This window comes from Phycodurus eques, chromosome 11, assembly GCF_024500275.1.
Source record: "Phycodurus eques isolate BA_2022a chromosome 11, UOR_Pequ_1.1, whole genome shotgun sequence".
Classification (NCBI taxonomy): Eukaryota; Metazoa; Chordata; class Actinopteri; order Syngnathiformes; family Syngnathidae; genus Phycodurus; species Phycodurus eques.
This window is the reverse complement of record NC_084535.1, coordinates 25,152,919-25,166,840: the sequence shown is the minus strand read 5'-3', so window position 1 is coordinate 25,166,840 and position 13,922 is coordinate 25,152,919. Positions and strand designations below refer to the sequence as shown.

At 42.5% G+C, this 13,922-nt stretch overlaps 1 protein-coding gene across 10 annotated transcripts in view; it reads left to right on the top strand.

Annotated features, from left to right (window-relative positions):
- Positions 1 to 13,922, top strand: part of ltbp1 (latent transforming growth factor beta binding protein 1) — a 166,608-nt gene that overhangs the window by 115,698 nt on the left and 36,988 nt on the right. For 8 of the 10 annotated variants that reach the window (XM_061691036.1, XM_061691035.1, XM_061691042.1 and 5 more), the window contains 4 exons: positions 2,545 to 2,564; positions 3,020 to 3,122; positions 11,001 to 11,087; positions 11,678 to 11,803. In XM_061691036.1, the coding sequence (XP_061547020.1) occupies positions 2,545 to 2,564; positions 3,020 to 3,122; positions 11,001 to 11,087; positions 11,678 to 11,803 (336 nt within the window). The remainder of the gene's footprint in view (positions 1 to 2,544; positions 2,565 to 3,019; positions 3,123 to 11,000; positions 11,088 to 11,677; positions 11,804 to 13,922) is intronic. The other 2 variants (XM_061691041.1, XM_061691037.1) reach the window with 1 other exon arrangement.

Here is a 13,922-nt window from a genome sequence, read left to right as displayed (position 1 = left end):
CCTGAACTGGTTGCCAGCCAATCGCAGGGCACATACAAACAAACAACCATTCACATTCACATTCACACCTACGGGCAATTTAGAGTCTCCAATTCATGCATGTTTTTGGGATGTGGGAGGAAACCGGAGTGCTCGGAGAAAACCCACGCTGGCACGGGGAGAACATGCAAACTCCACACAGGCGGGGCCAGGGATTGAACCCCGCTCCTCAGAACTGTGAGGCTGACGCTCTAACCAGTCGGCCACCGTGCCGCTAGCTTTCACTAGTCACTCACTAATGACTAATGTTGAGTCAGTCAAGCGCATGAAAATAAGCACACATTTAAAATAAATGTAATAATAAATGTATATACTGTATCCACACAAGCATATCATCCCCTCTGTGTCTCGGTTATTAAAGCTTTTTTAATAATAATAATAATAATAACACATTAAACTTATATAGCGCTTCTCAAAACACTCAAAGATCCTTTACAGCAATTAGATGGCAATAGCAGTACGGTGTGTGAGCCGGAAGTCTCGCCGGCCGGCGGGAGCCTGTGTGGATGCAGAGGGGACGCGGAAGGATATGTGCGGTAGCTGAGCTCACCACACAGGTGTTCGAGTCACAACCGACGCCGGGTGTTGGAAAGCTTGTTGAGAGAGAGATAGGTAGGTGATAACTTAGCTAAAGTTTTTTACCTCGTCGCCTTTCCTAGTTTACAATTACATGACAACAACGCATCGTCCTTTGGTGAACGTGTTGAGTGAACGTGAACCTCAGGGCTGAATTATGACCTGCATCAGGAAGCACTTGAATGAATCTGTGAAAAAGAACTGAATGATTCGGTGAATTAATATTTTACTTTTTAACAAACATATTCTAGTGACTCCTCCTGGAAGCCGTCACCTTATCGTGGTGGAGGGGTTTGTGTGTCCCAATGATCCTAGGAGCTAAGTTGTCTGGGGCTTCACGCCCCTGCTAGGGTCACCCATGGCAAACATGTCCTAGGTAAGGGACCAGACAAAGCATGCCTCCAAAAACCCCTATGAAGAAAGAAACAAATGGATCGAGGTTTCCCTTGCCCAGACGCGGGTCACCGGGGCCCCCTTCTGGAGCCAGGCCTGGAGGTGGGGCGAGTGCCTGGTGGCCGGGCCTGCACCCATGGGGCCTGGCCGGGCATAGCCCAAAAGGGGAACATGGGTCCCCCTTCCCATGGGCTCACCAGCTGTGGGAGGGGCCATAGGGGTCAGGTGCAGTGCGAGCTGGGTGGTGGCTGAAGGCAGGGACCTTGGTGATCCGATCCCCGGCTACAGAAGCTGTCTCAAGAGACGTGGAATGTCACCTGTCTGGCAGGGAAGGAGCCCGAAAGTGGCTGGGGAGAGGGAAGTCTGGGTGTCCCTGCTAAAGCTACTGCCCATGCGACCCGACCTCAGATACGCGGTAGAAAATGGATGGATGGATGGATGGCTGATTCTAGTGATTCGGTAAACTCAAAAGAACTGCTGTGCCCATCACTATTGTGCCATCAAGCGCAGAGAGAGAGAGCGACAGAGAGAGGGGGCCGGGGGGGACTTGGCAGCATTGTTAATTAACTCTGAGGAATACAAAAGACAAGTGTTTGGAGTCTGGAAAATGCTCTTTCTGGTACCTTAACAGTTTCTTTTGTGAAGCCGTTAGCCTTTGGCAACGGATATGGAACTAGGAAGCACACTAATTCATTGCGGCTCACGAAAGCGACTTGACTATGATGAGTACTGTATGTAAACAATGTCACCATGATCTAGCACACCGGGGATGGTAAGTTTGGATAAAATGTGAAACTTAAACATTTTCAAGCTTTTTTTCATATTTATTTACAATAACTTCGTACTGTACTGGGCATTTTAGGCCATGAAAAAAAACCTACAAAACAATAATTTTGGACTGTACAGCAATACGGGTGCATATGGCCTAAGGAAAAAAAACGTGCTGCAATGTAACGGACAATCAGCTGTATCGGACGACCCCCCGCCCCAATTAGTCCGTTCTATCGAGGTTCCACTGTACAGCTCCTTTGCAAACATTGGATTAAATAATTTGCTTGTTTAGAATTAAAAGCATAGAAACTCGGGGTGGTTGATATATATCCCCTTTGATATAATCCTGAACGTTGCTTTAAAGATGTGCAATTTTACATTATTGAGTAGCCATACTGTCTCGGGGAAAGAAGAAAAAAAAACAAGCGGGTGCATGGACAGCATAGGAGAAAGAGAGAGAAAGGAGGAAGTACATAAAGTCCTCATTCACCGAATCAGCGGACATGATTCAGTCATGATCAATAGTATGTTATATTTCAATGCTAAGATTAGACTGACAGTGATATTTGACATTTCATTCTGGTATCAACTTAATGTTTGAATTTCTATCAATTAGTATACAGTATGACCTTTTAATTGTACTGTATATTCAGTAGACTCTCAAAGGCCAAACTTAGATTTGTTAAAATTTTCTTCTTGTTGTCAGTCATTGTGTTTACATAATTATATTTAACTGTTTTTCTTTTTGTGTTTTGCTGTTGGTAGCAACCATTGCCACAGATCAGGTAGGTTGCGTTGAGACAGCTGGCATGTGCAAAAGTAATATCTGCTGCATTGTAGCCAAATCCAGTTTGCATGAAGTCAGACACTTTGTTGCATAACTTGAGGCAATGAGTTGTAAAGCTTTTTTTAAATGTAGCGCATTCCATGACCCTCAGTCACACTTAATCAGTTATATGTATAGCTCGGAATCCTTGTCCATTTTTAGTACCAATCCAGTGTCCAAGTGGCAGATAATTTGCCTTTTGGTTTACCTGCTGAGTTGCTCATTCTTGCTCTATAACTCAGTATCAGTCAGGTACCATACAAACTGTTTGCTAATATTCTTACCAGCATGCATCTTGCATGGCAAAAGCTTCATGTGCTCTATGGGCAAGCTGAAATGCTGATATAACAGTTTAAAAATCTGCTCCCCATTTAATCTTATTCTTCTGTTGTTCTCTGTGTTTTGTCATTGAAGGAGCTGGTAGTACCTGTGGTTAGTAATAGGCCAGTCGTTGATTCCATACTACCCCAACTATCTCCTGGTGTATCCACTGTCAAGATAAATGCAGCTTACCCAGGTGTTTGTCTGTCTAACCTTTACACGAACTTCATTACATTGTGTACAACGTTGTATTTTGTTGAGAACAAAATAATCAAAAGATGATTAATGGAAAATCTAATTATATATTGCAGCATAAAGTTCTCTACAGCGTATTCAGACTCTCTCATGTCTGTCAAATGCTCTCAACTTAAACCTGCTCTCATTAAGTTTTATCTGTGAAGTGAACAGGGCGACATGGTGCATCTGTCTATTCCGGTTTTCTCTGGCAGATGCTTCAACTCGCCAAATCTTGAGAACAAGCCCCGATGGTTACCCTCATGGAGTCTGTTTCTGACAGTTGAGGTTGTAACAAGTAGCCTGCTTGAGGTCAATTTGTAATGCAAAGTGCAGTGCTCCTCGTGTTCCTCCTTGCGCAAAGAAGCGGACGGTGGTCCTGCTGCTGAGTTATTGTCCTCCGAAAGCCCTCTCCATTTGTTCCTGTTATACCACCCTGTTTTCTGGTATCGCCTCCACACTCTTGACACTGTGCTTGGAGACACAACAAAGGTGGCCGTGGAGCATATAGATGTGTCTGCACTACCTGAGAAATTTCTGTTGGCTGCCACCTTACTACCTGTGCCAAGGGCACTGTACCACTGCCTGGTAGTTAGCCAGAAAGGATGATTGCTTCCGAACCAGAGCAGTTGATATCCTGGACGTTTGACTGACTTGGTGGACACTCTTTGATGATTATATGTTCTCTCTATTACTTTGAGCATGTGCATGCCAGCTGAATATACCGTACATTAAATATACATGGTTGGCTGTTTTGGTGTTGATTGATTTTGATTTAGAATTTTTCCATAAAAACATTTAGATAATTATGTTTGCAGTGATTTACAGTAGCAGTGTAAAATACTGACTGCATACTCTCTGAGCACTTCATTCTTGACATACTGTTTTAATTTTCATGAATACCATGTTTTTCATAAAGAGGCGAATGCATGCTTGTGACATGCAGCAATGGTGCCTAAAAAGAGGGAATTGTCTATGAAGATTGGTCATTTGTACGGTATTGTGACATTGAAATGATGCCACAAAGTTATCATAATTGCCATTTGAGCAATTTTCTTGGCTCTGCAGCTCTGACAGAAATTCAACTAAATCTGTCGTCTGTCATCAGCTTCAAAACTTAGAGACAAGGGAAGACGACAAAAGGACTGTACTTCTCTATAATTAAAATGTATTTTAATTGAATGATAAATTAGCACTGTTGGACATATTGCTTGATCCCAGCAGCAGTAAAAATGTCACATTTTGTTATATTCAAGACATCGGTTTTTAAAATGTGAGATGCCAAGAGGGGAAGAGCCAAAGAACTAAAAGAAAATTGTTAACATCTGGTGAGCTAACTGAGCGATACATGAAGAATAATTTTGCAGTTTTGCAGCTTTTTATTTCTGAGGGTTGACTAACTCTCTCAGCCTTAAGCCACATTTCCACTTACCAGCACAGTTGTTCCACAGTAAAATTTAGAATAATTATTCATATGAATAGCATGACACTGTTTTAATCTCTGTTATTACTCCCACATTCCAAAAACATGTGTTTTAGGATACTTAAAGATTCTAAATTGTCCATAGGTGTGAATGTGCTGATATACATTTGCAAGATAATGTATCTGAACCCTTTGGAATTACCAGGATTTCGGCATAAATTGGTCATAAAATGATATCTGAGCTTCATCTATCCATCCATCCTTCCATCTATTTTCGATGCCATTTATCCTCACTTGGGTCGCGGCTGAGGTGAAGACTATCCCGGCTGACTTTGGCCGTGAGGCGGGGTGCACCCTGGACTGGTCGCCAGCCAATGGCAGGCTAGATCGTCATCTAAGTCACAACAATAGACAAACACAGTCTGCTTAAATTAATACCACACAAACAATTATATGTTGCCATGTTTTTTATTTGACTCATCAGTGACTTCTGCAAGAGTCAGGAGTCAGCCAAACTTGAGTCCATTCAATGTGGTGAGTGTTAGTTAAAGCTATTAAAGTGTTAGTTAAAGCTGCAGTTCCCTTTAGAAAACAAACCAGATGTGGATTGTCCTCGTCTCAAGAGGTTTTGCCCAGTGTGAACCATGCCTCGCACAAAAGAGCTCTCAGAAGAATTACAAAAAAGAATTGTGAATTTAAATTAAGATGGAAAGAATCACAAAAGTATCTCTAAAAGCCTTGATGTTCATTAGTCAATGGTAAAACAGGTTGCCTATAAATTAAGAAAATACAACTACTATACTCGTCTACTGCTACTCTCCCTAGAGTAGCCATCCTGTAAAGAAAACCGCACAGTGTAAAATGTTCTTTGATGTGAGAATAAATCCTAGAGTGTCAAAGACTTACAGAAATCGCTGGCACATGCAAATAACTTGACAAATCTAATAATAAATAGTAAAACATTAAACAAGAAAGATACTACAGAAAAAGCCAAAACAGGTTTCCTGGATGTTCCACAGCGGTACTAGCAAGCTCTGTTCTTTAGACAGATGAAACCAAAGCATCGAAATAAGTGATTTGGTGAAACAAAACACTTGTCACATAGGTCTGGCTGGAACCGCGTTTTGGCAGAGATTGACCAACAAAATAATAGGCCATTGAATACATGTTTAGAGATATAAACAAATAATAATAATCAAGTCAATGCAGGTGTGGAGAGTCGAATATTTGTTCCCAACAAAGAAGAACCCAGCCCCCAGGGGGGAGCAGGAAGGCCGGATGAGTCCAGAGGCTAAGGAGTCACGGATGTAGTTCTCCATGGCAATCTTTTCAGGGCGGGAAAGGTTGAAGAGGCGACTTGAGGGGAGAGCGGCTCCAGGAAGGAGGTCGATGGCGCAGTCATAAGGGCGGTGGGGCGGGGTAGAGAGATGGTCAAATCCTTACGGAAAACCGTTGAGATATCGTGGTATTCTTCTGGGACCAGGGAGAGATCGAGTGGTGCTGCTGGTGGCTGAGGTTCACTGGAGGTCGGGACGGCTGAGTAAAGACAGTGAGAGTGGCAAAAATGGCTCCAACCAGTAATCGACAGGTGGCTCCAATCGATAACGGGGTTGTGTTTCTTTAACCAGGAAATCCAAAGACTAATGGGGTCTCTGGAGAGGGGCTGACGAACAGTTGGAGGGTTTCCCGGTGGTTGTCAGCGATGAGGAGGGTGATTGGTGCCGTTTGGTGGGTAACTGGAGATATGAGGCGCCCATCGAGGGCAATAACCTTATTGGGGAGAGGGAGTGGTTCAAGGAGTAGCCAGAGCTGATGCGTGATTCGCCCTCGTGAATAAAATTGTCATCTGCTCCAGAGTAAATGAGGGCGGTTACCGGGTTGTTGCAGTGTTTTTCAACGATGCAAGAAGGAATGGTCATGTGAGAGGGAGAGCTGGGAGAGTAATTGGTCTGGCTCACAACGGTGCTCTCAGTCCGTGGGGGGCCCGGTCATTTGGGCAAGAGGCGATGAAATGGCCCTTCAGCCCACAGTAAATGCAAAGCCGGTGACTCAAACGGCGCTGACACTCCAGAGGGTCTTACCCAATTGCATAGGCTCCTCCATTCCACTGGGGGGTGATGAGAAGGCAGGAGGGGTTTCCGCATGCATCGGGGTTCCTGGAGGGGCTAAGCCTGCAGAGGGGGCTACACTGGGGGATCTGTCCTCTCTCTCTCTCTCTCTCTCTCTCTCTCTCTCTCTCTCTCTCTCTATCTATCTCTCTCTCTCTCTCTCTCTCTCTCTCTCTCTCTCTCGCTGAGACGATTGTCTATTTTAATGGCTAAAGAAATTCGCCCCTCCAACAAAGTGGGCTCATCCCTTGACGCTAACTCATCCTTGAGCCGTTTAGACAGCCCTTTAGCAAAAATCCCCATCATCCCACCCACACTCACCAGCCAGAATTCATAAATCGATCGAATGTGAGGCTATGGATTTGGACCCTAAGTAAGGGTCAAGAGAGGCTTCCCTGCCCTTAATGGGGTTGTCAAAAACCTTAGAAAATAGATTAACAAGGGGGAGGAATTATGCCACACAGCGGTAGCTCACCGAGCAGCTCTACCACGCAGGAGGTTAATTATGAACGCAATCTTAGCTCTGTCTGTGGGATAACGAAGTGGCTGAAGAACGAAAACTAGTGAACAATTTAACAAAAACTGCCTACAAAAACCTAGATCCCCAGAGTAATGCTCAGGAGGGGGAACGTGAGGTTCTTTGTAGGGGAGGGAGAGGTGGTTGGGGGTAGTGGTCTCAGGAAGAGCTTTCACAGGGGGTTCGGTGAGGTGGGCTTTGCCAGGGTGAATTTGAGCAGACGAGGGATACTTGCTGTGTGAGGGTGTTGAGTTTTATCCTGTCGTCCGATGTGGGTGCCTTTGTGAACAAGTGCTTCTCTCAACGCATCCGGAGTCGCTGAATCCATGTTCGCCAGAGTATTCTGTGACAGTTTGTAACCAAATGGTATTAGACAGGACCCAAAAGCAGACTGAGACGGAGGAACCCGTTGGAAGGGGATTTATTGAGGCTATCGCGGGGTCGAGAATTCAAAGGCTTGAGCTTGGTCCGTAGGAGTGTGGAGCGTGCAGGAGGCTGGAGCGTGAGCAGCAGATTGAGCTAGGCAGTATGGTTGGGGCGGGCGTCGTGGCAGGAGGCACAGGAAGGCACTGGAGAAAGAGGAGAAAAACAAGTAAGTACAGGCACAAGTAATCTGGGAATCTCTCACAAGCGGGATCAACGAGTTGGCCAGTGTACCGCGGAGGAGCGAGAATACTCTAGCGCTGGAAGACTGGAACTGGCAGGCTTAAATGCAGGCTGTGATGAGTGCTGATTGAAACCAGGTGCACAGGCGAGGAGGTGATTAGTGCTGTAGAGAGAGGGGAGAGCCACCCACGCTGCGCAGATCATCTATATATATCATCATCAGCCATTATCTATCCACTGCAGGATGAAGAAGACCTCTTCTTCACGTTTCCAACTACTACGACATTTTCCAGTTTGTTGCCAGTGTATTCCGGTGTGTTTAGGGATTTCATCTATCCATCTGCTTTTAGGTCTTTGCCGTGGTCGCTTTGTGTCCAGTGGTATCCAATTGATAGTTTCTGTGGTCCATCTTTTGTCAGCTCTTCGGGCAACGTGGCCAGCCCGTTTCCATTTAAGGCTTTTTATTTTTTGAATGAAGTCGGGAACTCGCATCTGCTGTCTTATCCAACTGCATCTTTTCTTGTCACGAATGCTTATTTTCAACATTTGGCGTTCCATGTTCCTTTGGGTTACACGTGTTTGTCTAACTTTGGCATTTGTAATCAAAGTTTCACGACCGTAAGTAAGGACTGGTAAAATACATTGATCGAAAACTTTTCTTTTCAAGAAAATGGGAAGATTGTTCTTGAATATAACACTAAGCCTTCCATAAGCCTGCCAGGCAAGCTTTATGCGGCGTTCAACTTCAGTGCTTGTATTTCCATCCATTGTTACAAGTTGGCCTAAATCGATGTAGTTTTTGACGGCGTCTAGGACATAGTCCTCTATTTTGATATCTTTTTGTGGACAGTAACGATTGAACATGAACTTCGTTTTGCTTTTGTTTATTTTCAGACCTGAGCGACTGCTTTCTAACTCTAATTCCTGAATACGACACTGTAGTTGTTCAGCATCGTAGGAGAATAAAATGATGTTGTCTGTAAAACGAATATGGCTCAAATAAGCGCCGTTAATATTTAGTCCTTCTTTTTCCCAATTGAGGTTTTTAAATATTTCTTCAAGGCAAGCTGTAAATAGCTTCTGAGACATTGTGTTGCCTTGCCTGACCCTTTTTCCTAGACTTATTCGCACTCTTTCGTCATCAATTCGTATTGAACCTGAAGAATCGTTGTATATTGATTGTAGAATGTTGATATAGGTCGGCTCTATCTCTTGATTTACTAGCGCCTGCGGTATCGAAGTGGTGGTGACTGAGTCAAACGCTTTTTCATAGTCGAAGGCTACACAGACAGGCATTTCGTACTCGTGTTGTTCGATTATTTGTTGAACTGTCTGTATGTGGTCCGTAGTATTAAAACCGCTATGAAAACCCGCTTGTTCTATAGGCTGTGCTTCACTGAGTTTAATTCCAATTCGTTTGTCCAATATTTTTGCAAAGACTTTATAAATCGTTGAGAGCAGGCTTATTGGGCGATAATTTCTTAGGTCTTAGGTTAAAATGATTTCTGCATCTTTCCATGTCGCTGGTACTTCTTGCAAGCCCAAGCAGCGTTGAAATAGTTTTACAAGGATCTTAAGTTCGTTGCCTCCTGCTTTAAGCATTTCAACAGAAATTTAATCCACCTCTTCATTCAAGATACATGGAACTGGGTCTGCTTCTAGCTTTCCAGTAATCATTCGGTGAGGGTCACTGTATAGGTTTGTATAAAATTCTTTAACTCGTTGTACGATTTCTTGGCGGCAGTGACATATCGTTCCAGCTTCCATTTTCAAACCAAAAATTATTTTCTTGTGGCGAATTAATGCACGGTTTACGTTTTTTATTCCATGGCCAGCTTCAAACGTTTTCTGAACAAGCCGAACGTTGTAACTTCTCAATTATTCCTGAATCTTTTTCCGAATCGTCTTGCACAATTCAACATATTAAATTTTGTTGATAATGCTGCCCCTTTTCTTCATTTCTCGTCGCTTTTTCATTAAGTCGAGAGTAGCTTCAGATATTCTGGATGTTGTCGTCTTTTTCGTTGATGGCGCTACTTTGTGTGCAGTTTGAATAATCCCGTTTACAATTTCGTCGTGTGTTGACAGATCTGTGTCTTCCAGTTAGAAGAGCTTTAAAGCGATTAGCCAAACGTATTTGAAACTCATCGCTTCTTTCTTGAATTAAGTTTAATTTGGTAAACTTGCTCTTTAGAAGTTTCTTTCGTTCAAGTTGCCAGTTGATTTGCACTTTGACCCGGACCAAGCTGTGGTCACTTCCAATGTCAAATTTGTTTAGGGTGTTGCAATCCGTAAATACCCCTTTGTCGTTGGACAGGAAGTAGTCTATGATGCTATTGTTACATTTGGGGCTTATCCATGTCCAATTCCTGTTCAATTTCTTGTTAAAGAACGAATTGATAAAGTATAATAAGCCTTCTTGTTCAGCAAATTTTATTAAGCGTTCTCTTCTTTCGTCTCTTGACCCCATTCCGTAGGATCCAAATGATTTCTCATCAGAGTTAAGGCCAATCACACACAGTATCTAATATAAATAGCATGCAAGAGAAGATGTAATCTTCGAATTTCTTCTTCTTACATGTACCATCCATCCATCCATCCATCCATCCATTTTCCGTACCGCTTATCCTCACTAGGGTCGCACGCGTGCTATAGCCTATCCTAGCTATTTTCTGGCGAGAGGCGGGGTACACCCTGAACTGGTTGCCAGCCAATCGCAGGGCACATATAAAAAAAACAAGCATGTGCACTCACATTCACACCTACGGGCAATTTAGAGTCTGTAATTAACCAACCATGCATGTTTTTGGGGGTGTAGGAGGAAACCGGAGTACCCGGAGAAAACCCACGCAAGCACGGGGAGAACATGCAAACACCACACAGGCGGGGCCGGGATTTGAACCATGGGGATGGATAATTATTTTTCAGAGTTCCAACATTTTGAAAAAGTCGAAATTTTGTTTTAAAATTTTAACAAACTAGAGATCAACTAGAGAAGCGATATAGACTGTGTTTGATAAGATTACCTTGCTCTGCTGTTTGTAGAGTGTGTCATCTGGCCCAAAGAGCATGCCAAAATTGAAATGTTTGTGTATTATTAGACATCACTTAACGTTTGGTAGAGAAAGTTGTTAATTATAAACCGAATCATTATATGTATTAATTTGTGTCTTCTAAATTTGATAGAGGTTGTTGAGCAGAGTTCTCCCCCTGTTCCAGTGGAGATTTTCCCTTCTAATGCAGGACAAGACATTGCACCAACTCAGTCTGCAGGTATGGTCCACTCATTCATTACTTAATTATCTTTACTTTTGCCTCAGTCGCAGTTGTAATTTTAAGTCTTGTAAGCTTGATGACAATTTGGCCGGATTTGGGCCCAGTTCATTGCATTTAGAATAGAATAGAATAGAAAAAAAAACTTTAGTGCCATTGCATAATGTAACTAGTCTTTAGCAGCTACCGAGATTGTAATTCTTCATTATATGCTGTGTGATACTGTATATGCGCTAAGACTGAGTTTGATGACTGTGTTTACGTTCCAGGTTTTGAGGCACACAACTGTCATAAAAAGTCATGCCATCTCAAATAGCCTAACTCATAGTGGTTAAAAGCTTTAGATTGGCTACATAAGAGTCACTTCTTAGAGCACAACTACAATGAACAATATGCATTAGCTTTTTCTAAATATTCCATGGGCTCATTGGCACATTTTAGAGATATATCGGGAAAATTATATTACAATACATCTAAAATAGATTTGACCTTCTCAGAACTGTAGATATGGGTATGTGTGATTATTAATTAATTAATGACATGATGTATGAGATTTTCTTCCAGTAACTTGTATTTTTCTTTTGAAACAGAGGTGGATGAGTGCCAGATCAACCCTTATATTTGTGGTCAAGGGCTTTGTTACAACACAGCTGGAGGCTACACCTGCCATTGTGATGAGGGATACCACTTGAATGATGCGCTGACCTCCTGTTTAGGTGAGTATAATATGCTAAGGCCATAAAGTTTAACGATCATTGAATGGTTTAATGTGCTGTTTATGGACTAAATTATATTTCCTATCATTTTCTGCTTCATTCTTTATAAATAGCAGACGTTATGTGAATCTAATTCTAGCCTAATTACACCTTTCCTACGCAAGCATGGAATGTATGGAATTTGATTTCATAAATTTCCAGGTCTGAAAAGGTGTGGAAAATGGAAACCATTGTATTGAATAATATACTGTAAATTTCCAAGACTGTTACAACAGCTCTATTATCTAAAACAAAAAATTATGAATATCAGAAAAAAGGTTTTTCTTTTTTATTATGATTATTATTTTATTTTTTTAAGGCGCTTGGAATGTTTGTGTTATAGCACACAGTATTATACCATGGTCTTGGTGAATACTCGATTCTGGTTGGCTTAGAAAATTCCATTCGTTTCAGCTGATAATGTACACCCTTAAACATCTCAAGTAGTTCCGGTCAAAACATCATTGCATTGTTACAAATTCATGCGCAGTCTCCTTAGCTGAACAAACATAACAACCTGACACAGTCAGATTTTATGATAAGTAAACGTGAAAATCCCTGAAGACAGAAATTATGAAATTTAAAACAATAATTAGTGATTTAATAATTTATTTTATTTTGTTTGGGGTTTAAAACACCTTTGATGACTGGGATGCTGCTGAAGAATCAAGGGGAAAATGAAGAGACAGAAGCGGCATAACTCTGTTAACTCTGTAAGAGTGAAATCAACTCGCAAATGAGAAGGATGAAATCAATGAGAAGAAAACAACAAAATAGGCGATAAAAACGCCAACACACTTCCTGGCACCAAAACTGACAAATACGAACTGAACACTTCACTCTTGATGTTTTGAATACGACAATGAATGCGACAATTTTACGCCGCCTTCCAGTCAACAAGACCGACTTAGGGTACAGTGTTGCCACCCTGAGAACTTGCATCAACCGTTACATATGAATATACCCTTTCATTCATTGTCCATACCGCTTATCCTCACTAGGGTGGTGGGCGGGCTGGAGCCTTTCCCAGCTGACTCTGGGCGAGAGGCAGGGTACACCCTGAAGTGGTCGCCAGCCAATCGCAAGGCACATATAAACACACAACCATTCACAATTTAGAGTCTGTAATTAATTTAGAGTCTGTAATTAACCAACCATGCATGTTTTTGGGATGTGGGAGGAAACCGGAGTACCTGGAGAAAATCCACACAGGCACAGGGAGAACATGCAAACTCCACACAGGCGAGACCGGATTTGAACCCAAGTCCTCAGAACTGTGAGGCAGATGTGCTAACCAGTCGTTCACCGTGCCGCCCACATCTAGACAAACACTCATATTTACACCTACATACAAATTAGAGGATTCAATTAAACTACCATGCATGTATTGGGAATGTGGGAGGAAACCGGAGTACCCGGAGAAAACCCACACAGCCACGGGGAAAACATGCAAACGCCACACAGGAATTTGAACTCACAACCTTTATGACTGTGGTGTACTAACCAGTTGGCCACTGTGTCACCGATAACATAACCTAGTAATTTAACTAATTTAAACTCTTTAAAGGAGTATTGAATGTTTACTTATGTATTATACATTGGCTTAATTATACATTACTGATTATAATTGATATTGAAAGGGAAGGCCATAATGGTTAGCATGTCCACCTGACAGTCAGAAGGTCTGGGTTCCAATCTCTGTGTGGAATTTGTTCTCCATTTGTTTGCGTGGGTTTTCTTAAGCAGGGGGTGGTTTTAACCACCGCTGTGACTGAAGGGTGAGGTGATCGACTTAGGAGATGAGCACTAAGTGAGTTAAATTGCAAACGTGTTCATGATAAGTAATCAAGGTTCTCTTCAAGTACGCAGCACCAGGCTTGTCAGGTGATATGCAGACTGGAGAGACAGAGATGCGCAGAGACACAGTTGTATTCATACAGTTCAATAAGCAGTCCAAAAATGCACAGTCCATCCAGCTTTTCCACTGTGTTGTTGAGGTGTCGCTCTTACTCTCCAGTCTGCATCCCCCATGACCAGCCTGGTGCTACCGAATTAAAGAGAACCTTGATTATTAATCATG